Here is a 19,600-nt window from a genome sequence, read left to right as displayed (position 1 = left end):
CTTGAATGCCTATTTCCTTCCCCAGATTAGGGAAGTTCTCAGCTATATTTTGCTCAAATATACCTTCTATTCATCCATCTCTCTCTCTCTTTCCTCTTCTTCTGGGACCCAAATTATTCTAATACGGTTTTGCTCTATGGTTCACTTATCTTTTGAATTATCCCATTGTGATCCATTGGTTGTTTATCTCTCCTTTTCTCATCTTTTTTATTCTCCATCTTTTGTCTTCTACTGTATCACTTATTCTCTCTTCTGCCTTGTTTATCTTAGCACCTAAAGCCTCCATTTTTTTTTAAAGATTTTTTTATTTATTTGATAGAGATTACAAGTAGGCAGAGAGGCAGGCAGGGAGAGAGCAGGGAGAGAGGAGGAAGCACGTTCCCCGCCGAGCAAAGAGCCCGATGCAGGGCTCGATCCCAGAACCCTGGAATCGTGACCTGAGCTGAAGGCAGAGGCTTTAACCCACTGAACCACCCAGGTGCCCCAAGAGCCTCCATTTATTATTGCATTTCATTAACAGCCTTTTTTTCCCCAACTTGATTAGATTTTGTTCTTTTATTTTTCCAGGAAGGATTCTCTAATCTTATGGCTTTTTTCAAGACCAGCTAGTATCTTTGTAATTGTTACTCTGAACCCTGGTTTTGTCATCTTACTTCTATCCATTCTGATTAGGTCCCTGGGAGTCAATATGGCCTTTTGTTTTCTTTTTTTGAGGTGATTTTTTTTTTCTTGCCATTCTGTCCAGAGAAGAATAGAGGAATGAGAGATCAAAACACTGTAATAGAAATGACTCCAGAGAATTATACACTAAACAAATCACGAGAGACCAAAAACCAGTAACAACAACAAAAAAGGCAATATAATCAGACAGCTGAACAAAATAGAACAATATACTAGATCTTATGTGTATTTTGGTCTGCTGTTGGAAAACCTGATCCCAAAATTGTAAAGAAAGAAAAACTTATATGTATATATATATATACATGTATATATATATATACATATAAGTTTTTTTTGTATATCATATAAGTATATGATATACAAAAGAATGTGTGTATGTGTGTATATATGTATACACACATATATTTGTGTATGTATTTAAATGTATATGTATATATTATTATATATGTGTGTATTATGTGTATAAAATGCATATATCATGTGAATATATGTATATATTTAAATATAAACTTATATAAGCATACAAGTTTATATAAATTTATATAAACTTATATAAATTTATATAATTTATATATTTAAACTTACATAAATTTATATAAATATATATTTATAGGTAAATATATAAAAATATATATTTATATACATAAATTTAAATACAGTGAAAGGATAGAATGTAACTGTAAAATGAAAATTAAAAAAGACATAAAAGAAAGAATATAGTCAGGTGAACAGAACAGAACAATTATGTTTTGGTCTGTCAGAAGAAGCTACATCCCAAATTGTAAAGGAAAACACACACATATATACAGAAATAAAATTAAATGCAATGAAAAGATAGAATGTAACTATAAAAATGAAAATTAGTAAAGTTAAGAGAGTTGATAAGAAATCCATTGAAAAGGTAAAAGAAAAAAATTAAAATTGAAAGAACAAAGAATCATGAGGAAAAAAAAACTATAAATTCTATATACTGTTTTCCCTTAGCACTGGAGTTTTGCAATTTGCAGTTCTGTGTGTAATCAGTAAACTTGGTCTTAGCCAGATTTTCTTGCCGATATTCTGGGGGAAGGATGTGCTGCTTTGATTCTCAGTTGTCTTTGCTGGGGCATAATTGCTCCCCTCTTGCCAGGGGGCTAGGCTCTGTATAAGCACCTCCAGATTGCTCTGTGTAACTTTTGTTCCCTGAAGACTTTTCCCACCACTTTAAAGGATGAAAATAAAAATGGCAGCACCCCATCTCCAGGAGCTGAAAGATCTCGGCCCCCACTCTTCAATGCACCCTAAGGAAAAGTAGTCAATCACTTTTGTCTCCGTGATTTTCCCTCCACACTCTGGGTTCACCCAGTTTGTGACAGTGTTTTTTTTTTTTTTATCACAGGTATGGGCCTCTGGTTTGAGTCTCCAAACTTAGCAGACTCCTTTGGCACGCACCTCACCACTTCTGTCCGAGGAAGGAGGAGGGTCTCCCTTTGGTTCTGCCACTTGCTGGGCTCCTGCTCAGAGAGCAGTTGCCCAGCCGTGCTGCAGTTCAGGGTTTATGCCCACTCCTGGGCTCCCTGACTGCAGCTGGCTTCCCTACTCTGATGCTTCGGAACTCTGCCACACACAGGTCCCCCATTCTTTCTATGACCCACGGGATCCGGAGGCCACATTCTCCCACCTAGAGTTCTGTCACCTTTGCCACCTGAGCACTTTTCGGGCAGGGACGTCTCTCACCCAATACGACTTTTGTTAAGTTCTGGTTTTGCACTCCACTCCTCTGTCACTTTCTGGTGGTGGGCTTGCAGAGGGTCCTCCCCATATGGTTTAATCTCATGATTTATTGAATCAGATTGACTTCTCTGCACCTCCTACCTTGTAAAATGTGATCACTTTTCTATTTGTAGAATTAAAGCAATTCTTTTCTTAGACATCCAGTTCAGTTCACAGGTGTTTAGAATGATAGCTATCTAGCTGAATTCCAGGAATCAGGTGAACCTAGGGTCCCCTACTCCTCTGTCAGCTTCCTCCAAATCCTCATTATATAACATTTTAAAGTTGGCTTCCTTTACTCACTAGTTGTATCTTTACAATTCATCCATATTGTTGTATCAACAGTTCTTTTTATTACTGAGTAATATTCCATAATTTGAATATATGACAGTGTATTTATCCATTTATCTACTAAAGGACATTTTGTTTGTTACCAGTTCTTTGGTAATTATAATAATGGTGCTATTAACATTTCTATATACATTTTTCATGGATATGGTCTCCATTTCTCTAGGATAAATACCTAGTAGTGTGATTGTTGGTCTATATGGTAAGGGCAGTTTTCATTTTATACAAAACTGCCAAATTGTTTTTCATTTTGCCTTCCCTCGAGCACGTGTGTTAGTGCCTGTTGCTCTGTATCCTTGTCAGCGCTTGGTATTATCGGCACTTTTAATTTTAGCTGTTCTTATAATTATGTAGTATGAGCTCATCGTGTAGTATGAGCTTATTACCTTAATGGCAAATCACATTGAATACCCTTTCATGTGGTTATTTTTCATTCTTATATCCTGTTTGGTGAAGTTTCTGTTTACATCTTTTTATTAATTGGTGAATTAGGTTGTTTGTTTTCTTTTTGTTCAGTTTTGAATATATTTTATGGTTTGTATTTTTGTTCTAGGTTCTTTCTCAGATACATCATTTATTTTCTCTCAAGTCTAGTACCTAAATTTTCATTCTCTTAATATGTATTTTGTAGTTTTTTCTTTTATGGATTGTGCTTTTGGTCTCATGTATAAGAATTTTTTTGATTAGTGTTTGGTAACAAAGATTTTCTCCTATGTTCTCTTTGAGTTAACTTTTGAGTTAACTTTTGAGTGAACTTTTTCATTTTGAGTTAACTTTTGTATAAAGTATAAGGCTTGGGTTGAAGCTATTTTTTATTTTTCATATGGATATCCAGTTTTTCTAATACTGTCCTTTTCCCATTGAGTTGCTTTTGTATTTTGTCAAAATTAATTGACTCGTTTTGTCTGTGATTATTCCTGGACTTTCCAGTTATTGATATGTGTCTTTATTAATGGCACAATGATTACTCTGGCTTTATAGTATTAAAATTGGTTTTGTTACTGTGGCTTTATAGTATTAAATTGCTTCTTCCAACTTTATTGTTACTTTTTGTAGTTGTTTTATTTATTCTAGTTTTTGCTTTTATATGTACATTTTAGAAGAGCTTATCTAGGGTGCCTGGGTGGCTCACTTGGTTAAGCATCTGCCTTCAGCTCAGGTTATGATCCCAGAGTCCCAGGATTGAGCCCTACATCAGACTCCTTGCCCAGCGGGGAGTCTGCTTCTACCGCTGTCCTTTACCCTGCTTGTGCTCCCCCCTTTCTCTCAAATAAATAAGATCTTAAAAAAAAATCAGCTTATCTAATATCAGCAAAAAATTTCTTGCTTGATTTTTGCTTGGTATTGTGCTAGATTTACATCATTGCTGTATTTTGTTTTTTAATTCATGAACATAGTATATCTTCATTTGTTTAGGTAGTGTTTTATTTCTTTCATCAGGATTTTGTACTTTACAACATACATTTCCTAAGTGGGCTATATTTTTGATAGTGTGTACCCAAGTATTTACTTCTTTTGGAGCTATTATAAATGTTAAATTTTTTTTTGTTTCCATGGTGATATTATATGGTGTAATTTCTGCATTATATCTGTTATGTAGAAAACAGTATGTAGCTGATACTATTTATTACATTTTTTTGTGTTGATTTTGTCTCCTATGATCTTGCTAAACTCGAAAGGCAGTGTTTTGTTTGTTTGTTTGTTTGTAGGTTTCTTGGGATTTTCTTGAAGACAGTCATGTAGTTTGTGAAGAGGAATAGTTTTTATCTTCTTTTATCTTACGCCTTTAACTAGGACTTCCAGTACAGTATCAAATAGGGATAAAGAGAATGGACATCCTTACCTTATTCCTTATCTTAAGGGAAAAGTATTCTGTTTTTTATTATAAAGTGTGATGAACTATAGAGTTCTGTAGATGTTCTTTATCAGGTTGAGGAAGTTCTTGTCTCGTCCTAATTTGTTGAGAACTTTTGTCCTGAATGGATGATGTATATTGTCAAAAGCTTTTTTTTAAAAAAATTTAATTAATTAATTAATTTTTTCAGCGTAACAGTATTCATTGTTTCTGCACAACACCCAGTGCTCCATGCAATACGTGCCCTCCCTATTACCCACCACTGGTTCCCCCAATCTCCCACCCCAGCCCCTTCAAAACCCTCAGGTTGTTTTTCAGAGTCCATAGTCTCTTATGGTTCGCCTCCGCTTCAAATTTCCCTGAACTTCCTTCTCCTCTCCATCTCCCAATGTCCTCCATGTCATTTCTTATGCTCCACAAATAAGTGAAACCATATGATACTTGACTCTCTCTGCTTGACTTACTTCACTCAGCATAATCTCTTCCAGTCCCATCCATGTTGCTACAAAAGTTGGGTATTCATCCTTTCTTTTCTTTTTTTTTTTTAATTTATAAACATAAAATGTATTTTTATCCCCAGGGGTACAGGTCCATGAATCACCAGGTTTACACACTTCACAGCACTCACGATAGCACATACCCTCCTCAATGTCCATAACCCCCTCCCCCTCTCCCAACCCCACCTCCCTCCAGCAACCCCCAGTTTGTTTTGTGAGATTAAGAGTCATTTATGGTTTGTCTCCCTCCCAATCCCATCTTGTTTCATTTATTCTTCTCCTATCCCCCTAACCCCCCATGTTGCATCTCCACGTCCTCATATCAGGGAGATCATATGATAGTTGTCTTTCTCCGATTGACTTATTTCACTAAGCTTGATACCCTCTAGTTCCATCCACGTCGTCGCAAATGGCAAGATTTCATTTCTTTTGATGGCTGCATAGTATTCCATTGTGTATATATACCACATCTTCTTTATCCATTCATCTGTTGATGGACATCTAGGTTCTTTCCATAGTTTGGCTATTGTAGACATTGCTGCTATAAACATTCGGGTACACGTGCCCCTTCGGATCACTGCGTCTGTATCTTTAGGGTAAATACCCAGTAGTGCAATTGCTGGGTCATAGGGTAGTTCTATTTTCAACATTTTGAGGAACTTCCATGCTGTTTTCCAGAGTGGTTGCACCAGCTTGCATTCCCACCAACAGTGTAGGAGGGTTCCCCTTTCTCCTCATCCTCGCCAGCATCTGTCATTTCCTGACTTGTTAATTTTAGCCATTCTGACTGGTGTGAGGTTGTATCTCACGGTGGTTTTGATTTGTATTTCCCTGATGCCGAGTGATGTGGAGCAGTTTTTCATGTGTCTATTGGCCATCTGGATGTCTTCTTTGCAGAAATGTCTGTTCATGTCCTCTGCCCATTTCTTGATTGGATTGTTTGTTCTTTGGGTGTTGAGTTTGCTAAGTTCCTTATAGATTTTGGATACTAGCCCTTTATCTGATATGTCATTTTCAAATATCTTCTCCCATTCTGTCAGTTGTCTTTTGGTTTTGTTAACTGTTTCCTTTGCTGTGCAAAAGCTTTTGATCTTGATGAAATCCCAAGAGTTCATTTTTGCCCTTGCTTCCCTTGCCTTTGCCGATGTTCCTAGGAAGATGTTGCTGTGGCTGAAGTCGAAGAGGTTGCTGCCTGCGTTCTCCTCAAGGATTTTGATGGATTCCTTTCTCACATTGAGGTCCTTCATCCATTTTGAGTCTATTTTCGTGTGTGGTGTAAGGAAGTGGTCCAATTTCATTTTTTTGCACGTGGCTGTCCAATTTTCCCAGCACCATTTATTGAAGAGGCTGTCTTTTTTTCCATTGGACATTCTTTCCTGCTTTGTCGAAGATTAGTTGACCATAGAGTTGAGGGTCGATTTCTGGGCTCTCTGTTCTGTTCCATTGATCTATGTGTCTGTTTTTGTGCCAGTACCATGCTGTCTCGATGATGACAGCTTTGTAATAGAGCTTGAAGTCCGGAATTGTGATGCCACCCACTTTGGCTTTCTTTTTCAATATTCCTTTGGCTATTCGAGGTCTTTTCTGGTTCCATATAAATTTGAGGATTATTTGTTCCATTTCGTTGAAAAAAATGGATGGTATTTTGATAGGGATTGCATTAAATGTGTAGATTGCTTTAGGTAGCATAGACATTTTCACAATATTTATTCTTCCAATCCAGGAGCATGGAACATTTTTCCATTTCTTTGTGTCTTCCTCAATTTCTTTCATGAGTACTTTATAGTTTTCTGCATATAGATTCTTAGCCTCTTTGGTTAGGTTTATCCCTAGGTATCTTACAGTTTTGGGTGCAATTGTAATGTCAAAAGCTTTTTATACATCAGTAGTATCAAGTGATTGAGTTATAAACATTGAACCAGCATTGTATTCCTGGGATATACTCCTCTTGGTTATAGTAGTATTATTTTTTATATGTATTGCTGGATTCAGTTTACTAATATTCTGTTGAGAATTTTGCATGTGTGTTCATGAAGGATATTTATTTATAGCTCTGTTTTCTGTATGATTGACCTCGAACAACATGGGTTTGAACTGTGCATGTTCACTTCTATGCACATAGTTTACAGTACTATAAATGTATTTTCTCTTCCTTACGGTTTTCCTGACATTTTCTTTTCAGTAGCTTACTTTATTGTAATGGTACAGTATAGAATACATATATAAAACATGTGTTTTAATTGGCTATTTATGTCATCAGTAAGGCTTCTGGTCAACAGTAGCCTATATTTGTAGTTAAGTTTTTGGGGAATCCAAAGTTATGTGCAGATTTTCAATAGGCGGGGAATTGGCACCCCAACACCCTTGTTGTTCAGAGGTCAACTGTACTCTTGTCTACTTTTGGTGTTAGAGTAATACTGGTTTTGTAAAACGAGTTGGGAAATGTTCCTCCTCCCATTTTCTGGGAGAGATTGTGTAGACTTGGTATAAATTTCTTATGTAAATATTTAGTTGAATCCTCCACTGAAACCTTCTAGGTCTTGAGGTTTCTATTTCAAAAGGTTTTAAATTCGGAAGTAAATTTCTTGAATAGTTATCATACTATTTAGCGTATGAAGTTCTTCTTGGGTGAGTTTCTGTGGTTTGTTTTTGAGGAACTGGTCTATATCTACTAAATTGTTAAATTTATGTGTTTATTATTGATGTAGTATTCTTTTATCCTTTTAGTATCTGCACAGGCTGTGGAGATAGCCTTTGTTCGTTCTCGATGTTTTAATTACTGTCTTCCTCTTCCCCCCCACCAGTAGTCTTATGCAAGGTTTATTAATTTTATTGATCTTTTCAACAAATCAGCTTAGTTTCATTGATTTATTTTCTATTTCTAGTTTTATTGATTTCTGCTCATTATTCCCTTCTTGCTGTTTGCTTTGGTTTATTTTGCTTTTCTCTTTCTAGTTTCTTTTTTTTTTTTTTTAAAGATTTTTATTTATTTATTTGACAGAGAGATCACAAGTAGTCAGAGAGGCAGGCAGAGAGAGAGGAGGAAGCAGGCTCTCCACGGAGCAGAGAGCCCGATGTGGGACTCGATCCCAGGACTCTGAGATCATGACCTGAGTCAAAGGCAGAGGCCTAACCCACTGAGCCACCCAGGCGCCCCTCTTTCTAGTTTCTTAAGGTAGAAGTTTAGATTGTTGACTTCAGACCTTTTTTTCTTTGCTAACGTAAACTTTTAATAGTACAAATTCTCCGTGTAAGCAGTATTTTAAGTGCACCCTACATATTTTGATGTATTTTCGTTCAATTAAAAATATTTATTTAATATTTAATTACATTTCTGTTGAGACCTGTGCATTACTTTGAAATGTGTTGTTTGACTTCCAGGTCTTTTGACATTGTCTAGTCATCTTTCTGTTATTGATTTCTGGTTTAATGGCATATGGAGAGGACATATGCTTAATGTGGTTGATTTCAACTCATTTAAATTTGTTAAGATTTGTTTTATGACCTAAGATGGGCGTTGTCTTGGTGAATAGTTAATATGTACTTCACCATTCTAGAGGATACAGATCTGAAATCAAGGTGTCATTTTTTTTAGAATGATGTTGGGGTGCTTGGGTGGCTCAGTTGTTATATCTACCTTTGGCTTGGGTCATGATCCCAGAGTCCTGGGATTGAGCCCCACATTGGGCTCCCTGCTCAGCAGGGAGCTTGCTTCTCCCTCTCCTACTCCCTCTGCTTGTGTTCTCTCTCTTGCTGTCTCTTCCTCTGTCAAATAAATAAATAAAAATCTTAAAAAAATAAAAAAGGAATGATATTCTACTGTCGTTGGGTGGCTCAATGTATAAAATGTTGATTGCATCCTTTTGATTGATAATCATGATGTTCAGTTCCTTATTTTTGCTGGTTTTCTTTCTACTTGTTCTATTACTGAGAGGGTAGTGTTGATACCTCTAATATAATTGTGGATTTGGCCATCTTTCTATTCAGTTCTCAGTTTGTGTTTTGAGGTGTTACTGTTGACTTCGTACACATGTTTTTCTTGGTGAATTTACCCCTTTATTATTATGTGTTAGTCCTGTTTATCTCTGGTAATTTTCTTTGCTGTGGAATTTGTTTTGTCGCATTAATATAGCTATTTCAACTTTCTTTCATTAGTGTTTCTTGGTATATATTTTTCCCACCCACTTACATTTAATTGCTTTGTATCATTATGTATTAGTGAGTTTTTTATTTTTATTTTTTAAAATTTATTATTTATTTGACAGAGGGAGAGAGAGAGCAGAAGTAGGCAGAGCGAGAACACGAACAGGCAGAGTGGCAGGCAGAGGGAGAGGAGAAGCAGGCTCCCCACCGAGCAGGGAGCCTGATATGGGCCTCCATTCTGGGACCCCGGGATCATGACCTGAGCCCAAGGCAGACGCTTAATTGACTGAGCCACTCAGGCGCCCCTATTAATGAGTATTTTAAAGATAGCCTATGATTGGGTCTTTTTTTTTTTTTTTTTTTTTTTTTTAAATCAAGCTTGTGGGATGCTGCTTCCATGACCCAAAGTATAGTGGGGAGCTGGGTGCATGGAGGTTTACAGGCTCAGGGTCTTTGGGAGCCTCTATTTCCAGGAAAGCTGAGTATATGGCTAGCATTTTCCACTAATGATGAATAGCACCTGTCTGGGAAGGGCAGTTTTTTTCCTGCATCTGAATCTTGTAGTCAACATGTTGTCATCACAGGTGGTCCAGAGACTCCAGGGTGTATGAGAGGAAGTTCCTAAAGCCTCTTCAGTGAAGATGTCTCTGAGGGTGCTAAGAAGGAGTATTTGTTTTAGTTTCCTAGGGCTGCTGTAACAGAGTGCTACAGGCTGGGAAATCTTAAACAACAGAAACATTGTCTCACAGTTCTCGAGACTACAGGTCTGAAATCAAATTGCATCCTTTTGTAGGTTATGAGAAAAGGCTGTGTTCCAAGCCTTTGTCCTTCTAGATGGCTGCCTTTTCCCCATGTCTTCACATTGTCTTTCCTCTGTGTATGTCTATCTGTGTTCAAATTTACTCTTTTTGTAAGGACACCTGTCATATTGGATTAGGGCCTACCCTTATGACTTCTTAATTTGATCATCTGAAAATCCCCTATTTGCAAATAAGGTCACACTCATAGGTACAGGAAGTTAGGACTTGAACATATTACAAAAAAATCTGTATTTAATGCCCAGTTGGATATTTCTGTAAATAGTAGAGGTACTGTTAGTCATAGCTATGACAGGAAGTTGAAAGAATGGGACACATGATGTGTACCAGTGGCAGAGGTCCTTTCTTCAGCTTCAGGAACTCCGGGTTAAGTTAATCAGCTTCATAGTTCCTGGCACACCATTTCAACTCCATCTTTTAAAATGTTTTCCTTTCTTTTTGGGTGCCTGGGTGGCTCGGTTGGGCAACTGCCTTCAGCTCAGGTCATGATTCTGGAGTCCTGGTATCGAGTCCCACATCAGGCTCTCTGCTCGGCGGGGAGTCTGCTTCTCCCTCTGACCTTCCCCCTCTCATGCTCTGTCTCTCTCTCATTCTCTGTCTCTCAAATACATAAATAAAACCTTTAAAAAAATGTTTTCCTTTCTAATGTGTTTGTGTATCATTATGAAACATTCTAGTGTTAAATGCATTCATTTTTAGGTTGCGTTAATGGAATGTATGATTCCTTAGCCTGAGTTTGTTCCTTTTGCTATTCAGTACTGTATTTTTTTTTTTTTTAATTTGACAGAGAGAGAGAGAACACAAGTAGGCAGAGAGGCAGGCAGAGAGAGAGTGGGAAGCAAGCTCCCTGCTGAGCAGAGAGCCCAACACGGGGCTCGATCCCAGGACCCTAAGATCATGACCCGAGCTGTAGGCAGAGGCTTAACCAACTGAGCCACCCAGGCGCCCCTAGTACTGTATTTTAAAATCATATTCATAGTACTTTGGATTGCTGTGGGTTTATATCCTCTGCATCCTCCTAATAGTGGGCCTGTATGGGAGTTTTGTGAGCATAGCCCCTGGAAGGGATTAGAGGACCTTGTATGAAACTCAGTTGATTGCTCTCCAGGCTAGTTGTATGGGGTCCACCCCTTTGGCCAGCTGTGCCTGAAGGTTTATGTCCCTGGCTCCAATTATTTGACATTATTTAATTATCAAACAGATCATTGAAAGCTTACTTCCTGGCATGTGTTTTTCTAGGCACTTAGGTTTTATCAGTGAATAAAACCAGATGAAATGGGAAAAAATTCCCGTTTTGGAGCCAATAATTGTCTATTGGTGAATGTAAAGTAGTATTTCATTGTTTTATTTTTTTAAAGATTTTATTTATTTATTTGACAGAGAGAGATCACAAGTAGACAGAGAGGCAGGCAGAGAGAGAGAGAGGGAAGCAGGCTCGCCGCGGAGCAGAGAGCCCGATGTGGGACTCGATCCCAGGACCCTGAGATCATGACCTGAGCCGAAGGCAGCGGCTTAACCCACTGAGCCACCCAGGCGCCCCAGTATTTCATTGTTTTAATTTAAATTTTTCTAACAGAATTTGAGTATCTCTTCATAGTATTAGTTATTTGGGATTCCTTCTGTTTGATATCTGGTATTTCTCTTATAAATTGCAGGAGTTCCTTAATATTTGTTACTTGTTGGTTTCAGTTATTTTTAGATACTTCTTACTGTTTGTAATATGATATAATCCCTTTCACAGATTTAGATGTATATTTCTTTCATTTAGAAAATAATTCATTTAGTAAGGGCATTCTAGGATAGGACACATTTATACTTCAAGGTTAGGTTCTGTCTTTATTTGCTGTGCGTAAGGAGTTTCATGACATTTGTTCTTGACTGAAACTTTAAATTGTCAGTTGCCCAAAGTCCTGGTTTTCAGCTTTTTCGTGTGTCTGAATGCTCTGAGTTATACTTTGTCAATGGTAGTGATTCTGTGTAGCAGTGGTTCTCAGTTGGTGGAGTATGGCAATATATAGAGTTAAAAATGGTTTTTAAATCATGCTACCATTTCACATCCTCCTTTCTTTTGGACACAGCAATTGGGGATCACTGGATAAAAGCAGTTCATATGAAATTCAATTAGGTAATATCAAAGACTAAGTTTGTTAGTTGTGAAATGTAGTAGGAAATTAATGGAATACTTTAGGAGACCTGCTTCAAAGAAGAATTTGAATGATACATTGATTTCTTTATTAAAGGGCCACTAAACTATTCATTACTTCATAAATCACAATATACCTTTGTGGTGATGACTCATTATTTTCTTTAAATCATCAAATGTTCAACTAATGATGTATATTGTAACTTAACCTTTCCATTTCTGGGAGGGACATTTGCAAAGAGACTGATGAGTGGATGTTACATTTTGAAAAGGAATTTAATAGATATTTAAAAATTTTTGATTTTCCAGATGATGGTGTTGATACTCAGAGTGGAACAAAGAAAGAGGATCTGAATGACAAAGAGAAAAAAGATGAAGAAGAAACTCCTGCACCTGCATGTAGGGCCAAATTAATCCTAGAGAGCTGGGTATGGGGCAAGCAACCAGGTAATACAAACTGAGATTCTGATACTTTGAAAAGCTTGATCTGGCACTTCTTTTCTAGATAACCATAAATGGATTTTTTGTTGTTGTTATGGAATTCTTAAACATTTAACTGAAAATCTTTTGATATTATGGTAAACTCTACATGACCTACAATTTACGTTTCAAACATTTTTATGTATACAGTTCAAGGACATTTAACATGTTCACATTGTTTTGTAATCACCACCACCATCCATTTCCAAAAACTTTTCATCTTTCCAAAATGAAACTCAGTACTTATTAAATGGTAACTCCTCTTTCTTCTCTACTCTTAGTCCCTAGAGACTATAATTTTACTTTGTTTTTAGAATTCTCACTAGTCTAGTTACTTGGTGTAAGTGCAGTGATATAGTATTTGTCCTTTTATGTCTAGCTTATTTCATTATTTAGCCTAATGTCATCAAGTCTTGTCCATGTTGTAGTATGTGTTAGAATTTCCTTCCTTTTAAAAACTGAATATTTTCCATTATATGTATATATTGCATTTTGTTTATCCATTCATCCATGGATGGGCATTTATATTGCTTCCATCTTTTAGCTATTTTTTTTTTAAGATTTTATTTATTTATTTGACAGATAGAGTTCAGAAGTAGGCAGAGAGGCAGGCAAAGACAGAGGAAGGAAAGCAGGCTTCCCCCTGAGCAGAGAGCCTGACATGGGGCTCAATCCCAGGACTCTGGGATCATGGCCTGAGCTGAAGGCAGAGGCTTTAACCCACTGAGCCACCCAGGCGCCCCCACCCTTTAGCTATTTTGAATAATGCTGCTATTTTGAATAATGAGTGTAAGTATACACAAGTTCTGCTTTCAGTTATTTGTGTATATACCCAGGTATAGAATTGCTGGATCATGTGGTAGTTCTCTGTTTAAGTTTTTAGGGACCTGGTGAATTTATCCACAGTGACTACACCAGATTACATCCCTACTGGCAATTTATGAATGATTCTGTTTCTCTGTGTCCTTATCATCATTTGGTGTTATCACTTTTTAAGAAAATTTTAGCCATTCTGTTAGGTGTGTGGTGATACCTCATTGTGGTTTTAATTTGGGGTATATCCTGTGGCTGTTTACTTCTGTATCTCTTTAGTGGAATACTTGTTCATGTCCTTTGCCCATTTTCTAGTTAGATTTTTCTTTATCTTGTGTTTTGGAGTTCTGCATATATTCCAGATACTAATCCTTTGTCTTGTATATGGTTTGCGAATAATTTCTCTCAATTCATAGCCTGTCTTTCCTCCTCTCAGCAGTGTCTTAAGTGCAGCAGAAGTTGTAAAATTTTGATAAACTTCAGTGTGGACTTTGCTTCTTCCTCCTCCTCCTTTTTCTTCTTCTTCCCGTTCCTCTGCTTCTTCCTCCTCCTCCTCTTTGCCTAGCCCTAGAGCCTGAAGATTTTGCCCTATGCTTTTTCCTAGAAGTTTGTAGTTTTATGTTTTTCATATATGTTCCTGTTCATTTGAGTTAAATTTTGTGTGCAATGTAAGGTTTAAGTCAAGGTTTTTTTTGTTTTTGTTTTTGTTTTTAATGCTTACAATAACTAATTACTCCAGCACCACTTTTTTTTTTTTTTTTTTTTTTTTTGCAATCAGGCTAACTTTCTACTATTGAATTGCTTCTACACCTTTGTCAAGAATAAGTTGGGTATACTTGTGTGTTCTATTTCTCATTTCTCGTTTCTGTTCTAGTAATCCACGTGTGTATCTCTCTGCCCACACCACAGTCTTTATTACTATAGCTAAGAGTAAGTCTTGAAATTAGATAGATTGGTTCTTCCCATTTTCTTCTTTTTTCATACTGTTCTAGCAATTCTAGTTCCTTTGCCTTTCCGTATAAATTGTTAAACTAAAAAATATTTAAATAACTTTTTGGTAATTTAATACCTATGTGTTCATTTTTAGTATATAGAAATACAGTTTATTTCTTTATGTTTGTCTTGTGTCCTGCAACCTTGCTGAATTGACTAGGAAATTTTTTTTTAAATTTTCTACATAGACAGTTTATTTCTCCCTTTTCAATCCATTTGCCTTCTGTTACATTTTTTTGCCTTACTGTTCTGGCTAGAACTTCTTTACTATGTTCTTTAAGAGTGGGGAGAATAACCTTACATTCCTATCTTAGGGGGAAAATAGTCTTTTCGTTGTTAAGTATAACATTAACGTAAGTTTTTGTAGATGCTTTTTATAAAGGTGAGGAAGTTTGTATCTATTCTGGTTTCCTGAGAGGTTTTATCAAGAGTAAGTGTTGAACTTTGTCAAATGCTTTTTGTACATCACTTGATGTACACTTGATGATTTTTTTTTTCCATTTAGTTTATTAATATGAAGGGTCTGGTTTTTGACTGTTAAACCAGCTTTGCAGTCCTGGAAAAAACACCTCTTGGTCATGATGTATAATTCTTTTTATATATTGCTTCATTCTACTTATGAATATTTTGATAAGGATTTTGTGCCTATATTCATGAGAACAATATTCTGTAATTTTTTTTGTTGTACTGTCTCTGGTTTTGATATCATGCTAATACTAGTCTCTTAAAATGAGTTGTGAAGTAGCTCTTTTTCTGTTTTCCAGAAGCAGTTGTTTAGAATCTATATTAATTCTGTTTTAATGTTTGGTAACATTCTCCAGTGAAGCAGTATGGGCCTTGTGATTTACCTTTTGGGATTCTTAAAATTATGAATTCAGTTTTCTCAGTAGTTGTACAGCAATTTAAATGATCTGTTTCATATCTGCTGAATTGAGGTAGTTTGTATTTTTTAAGGAATCAGTCCATTTTGTCAAAGTTGTGTAATTTAGATGTGTAGAGTTTTTCCTAGTAGCCTCTAATTATGTAGATCCTGTTTCTTTCTTGATATTGGTAATTTATGTTTATTCCTTTTTTGTGTTTTGTCAGTCCTGCATAGAGGTATGACAGTTCTATTGATCTTTTGCAGGAACCAGTTCTTTGTCTCATTGATTTTTCTCTGTTTTTCCATTTTCATTCTCATAGTTTCTGCTCTTAATTATTTCCATCTTTCTGCTTACTTTTTGGTTTATTTTCCTAGTTTTTTTCCTAGGTTGCTGAGATGGGAGCTTATATTTATTGATTTGAAAGTTTCCCACTTTTCAAGTGACCCATTTAGTACTATGCATTTATCTCATGATTGCTTTAGCTTCCCCCGCCACACACATTCTAATGTATTCTATTTGCATTTTAATTCAGGTCGGTATTTTTTTGATCTCCCTCCTTTTTTGACCCATGGGTTATTTAAGAGTGTATTGTTTAGTTCCCAAGAGTTTGGTGATTTTCCCAGTATTTTCTGTTACTGAGTTCTAGTTTCTTTCCATTGTTTCGGAGAACATACTCTGTATGATTTCATTTCTTTTAAATTTGTTGAGGTTTGTTTTGTGCCCAGGATATGATCTGTTTTGATATTTGTGTATTTGTGTATACACAGTCTGAATGATTGTGTATTCTGCTGTTGACTGGAGTGTTCTAAATGTTGATTAGATCCTGTTGGTTATGGTGTTGTGTTTTTTTATAACCTTGCTAATTTTCTATCTCCTTATTCTCTTGTTCTGTCAGCTGTTGAGAGAAATGTTGAGGTCTCCAACTCTAAGACTATATAGTTGTTGGTTTTTTTTGTCACATCTTCTGCTGTTTGTTGCATGTACATTTAGAGTTGTTAGGTCTTATTGGTGGATTGACCATTTTCCTATTTTTTTAATATTGCTTTATATTCCTGGTAATTATCTTTGCTCTGACATCTGATTTATTTGATATTAATATACCCATTCTTGATTTCCTTTGATTTTTGCTTGTATGCTTTTTGTTAATCGTATGCATTTACTTTTTTCTTTTTTTTTTTTTTTAAGTAGGCTCCACACCCAGCATGGAGCCCAGCACAAGGCTTGAAACTCATGACCCTGAAGTCAAGACCTGAGCTGAGATCAAGAGTCCGTACTTAACCAACTGAGTCACCCAGGCACCCCTTTATGCATTTACTTTTATTTTGCCTATTTGAAGTTACTTTCTTGTAGGTAGCATATAGTTGGGTCATATGTTTTTAGTCCACTCTACCAATGTCTGTCCTTTAATTGGTATATTTAGACTGTTTGCATTGAATTTCATGTAATTTTTGATAAATTAGAGTTTAAGACTGCCATTTTGTTTTCTGTTTGCTCTGTTTTTTCATTTTTGTGTTGTTTATACTACCTCCCTCTGGTTTACTTGACGATTTTTAGAATTCCATTTTGATTTATCTGTAGTGTTTTTAAGCTTATTTTTTGCTGTAACTTTTTTAGTGATTTGTCTAATACATTATATATACATAATTAAGCATATTTTCCTGGTTGTGTCATTTAACCAGTTTGGTTGACACACGCAAATCTTACTTCCCTCTATCCTTTTCTGTTCAAGAGATTGCCCTAAATATTTTTGTTGCATATGTTTATAACAACATTTAGCATTTTTTGCTAAAGCTTCAGATACAATTTAGAAAAGTCAAGGGATGAAGAAAAGCCTATTGTATTTACCCCTGTGTTACTTACAGTGTTCTTCCTTCCTGAGCTCCAAGGTTTTCCTTTTATTGTTGCCATTCTGTTTCGAGAACTTCCTTTAGCCATTCTTTTAGTGTGGTTCTGATGATGATGTATTTTCTTAGTTTTCCTTTACTTGAGAATATTTGATTTTCCTTTCATTCCTGAAGGACATTTTTGCTAGATTTAAGATTCTAGGTTGATGATTCTTTTTTCATCACCTCAAAAATATTTTGTTGCTTTCAGCAGTCCTCCAGGGTTTCTGATGAAAAATTTCCCGTTACATGAATTGTTATTCTACCATAAAATGTTTTTCTCTGGCTGCTTTAAGATATTTTCTTTGTTTTTAGTTTAATAATGATGTGTCTTTATTTGGATTCTCTGATTTCATCCTGTTCGGATTTGCTCACCTTCTTGGATTTGTAGATTTACATCTTGTTGAATTTGGGAAGTTTTCAACCCCACCCGTTTTTTAACAACCCATAGTTCAAAGGGGAGAATGTTAGATATTTTGTTACATTCCCACAGATGCCTGTGACTGCTCATTTTTCCTTTTTTTAAAATGAGTTATAATAGATATAGATATTGATATGTAGTATATTAGTTTATTTAGTTCCTCTTCTTTTTAAAAAAATTAAAAAAAATATTTTATTTATTTATTTGAGAGAGAGCATGAGGGGGGTATGGTCAGAGGGAGAAGCCGATTCCTCACTGAGCAGGGAGCCTGACCTGGGACTTGATCCTGGGATTCCAGGATCATGACCTGAGCCAAAGGCAGTGGCTTAACCAATTGAACCATCCAGGTGCCCTCCCCTTCTTATTTTTAATTGGATTTTTTTTTTAATTTTTGCTATTGAGTTGTAGAATTTTTTTTTAAATGTATTTTGGATGTTAACCTTTTATCCCTTATCAGATACATTTGTAAATATTTTCTCCCATTTGGTAGGTTGCCTTCTCGTTTTATTGATGGTTTCCTTTGCTCTGCAGGAGCTTTTTAGTTTGTTGAGTCCCACTTGTTTACTTTTGCTTTTGGTATCAGATTGAAAAAAATCATTGCTAAGATTTGTGTCAGGAAGCTTACCATCAGTGTTGAATTCTAGGATTTTTAGGGTTTCAGGTCTTAAGTTCAAGTTTTTAATCCATTTGAGTCAATTTTTGTGTGTGATATAAGATAGTGGTCCAGTTCCAGTTTTTCCAGTAAGATTTACTGAAGAGACTATCCTTTCCCCTTTATATTCTTGGCTCCTTTGTTGTAAATTAACTGACCATACACGTGTGGGTTTATTTCTGGACTTTCTGTTGATCAGTGTGTTTTTATGCCAGTGCCATAATCACCATATGGTGATTACCATAGTATTATAGTTTGAAATTAGGGAGTATGATACCTCTTGCTTTGTTCTTTTTTCTCAAGATAGCTTTGGTTGTTTGGTCTTTTATGGTTCCATATAAATATTAGGATCATTGAATTTCTGTGAAAAATGCCACTGAAATTTTGATAGGGATTTTGAATTTGTAGATTGCTTTGAATAGTGTGGACATTTTGACAATATTAATTCTTCCAGTCCATGAGCATGGATTATCTTTCCATGTCACCATCTTTAATTTTTTTCATCATTGTCTTATACTTTTTACAGGTGTTTGACCTTCATTGTTAAATTTATTCCTAGGTATTTTATTCTTCTTGTTGTAGTTATAAATGGGATTGTTTTCTGTGACAATTCATTACTAGTTTATAGAAGTGACTCGGATTTTTGTGTATTGATAATTGTATTCTGCTTTTCTAAAATTAATTTTTTAAAGATTCAAAACCAATTAATTAGCATAAAATGTATTATTAGTTTCAGAGGTAGAATTTAGTGATACATCAGTTGCATTTAATTTAACACCCAGTGCTCATTACATCAAGTGCCTTCCTTAATGTGTATCCTGCTACTTTACTGAATTTGTTTATTAACTCTAACAGTTTTTCTTTCTTTTTTTTTTTGGTGGTCTTTAGGATCTTCTATGTAACATGTCATTTGCAAATAGTGATAGTTTATTTTTTTGTTTCCAGTTTGGATACCTTTGTTTTTTTTCTTGTCTAAATGTTCTGGTTAGGATTCTAATACTATGTTGAATAAAAGTGGTGAGAGTGAGCATCCTTGTCTCGTTCCTAATTTTTGAAGGAAAGCTTCCAACTTTTCAGTGTTAAGTCAGTGTTAGCTGTGAGCTTGTCATATATGGCCTTTATTATCTTGGAAGTGCATTCTTTCTATACCTGCTTTGTTGAGAGCTTTTATCTTAAATGGATGTTGAATTTTGTCAGATGCTTTTTCTGCATCTATTGAAATTATATGATTTTTATTTTATTTTATGATTTTATTTTT

General features: G+C 35.7%; 1 protein-coding gene across 7 annotated transcripts in view; it reads left to right on the top strand.

Annotated features, from left to right (window-relative positions):
- HERC2 (HECT and RLD domain containing E3 ubiquitin protein ligase 2) overlaps window positions 1-19,600 on the top strand; it is a 256,284-nt gene that overhangs the window by 28,927 nt on the left and 207,757 nt on the right. For all 7 annotated transcript variants that reach the window (XM_046007414.1, XM_046007415.1, XM_046007419.1 and 4 more), the window contains exon 4: window positions 12,547-12,684. In XM_046007414.1, coding sequence (XP_045863370.1) covers window positions 12,547-12,684 — 138 coding nt within the window. The remainder of the gene's footprint in view (window positions 1-12,546; window positions 12,685-19,600) is intronic.

The sequence above is a fragment of the Meles meles genome, chromosome 6, assembly GCF_922984935.1.
Source record: "Meles meles chromosome 6, mMelMel3.1 paternal haplotype, whole genome shotgun sequence".
NCBI classification, from domain to species: Eukaryota; Metazoa; Chordata; class Mammalia; order Carnivora; family Mustelidae; genus Meles; species Meles meles.
This window is presented reverse-complemented; position numbering and strand designations above follow the sequence as displayed.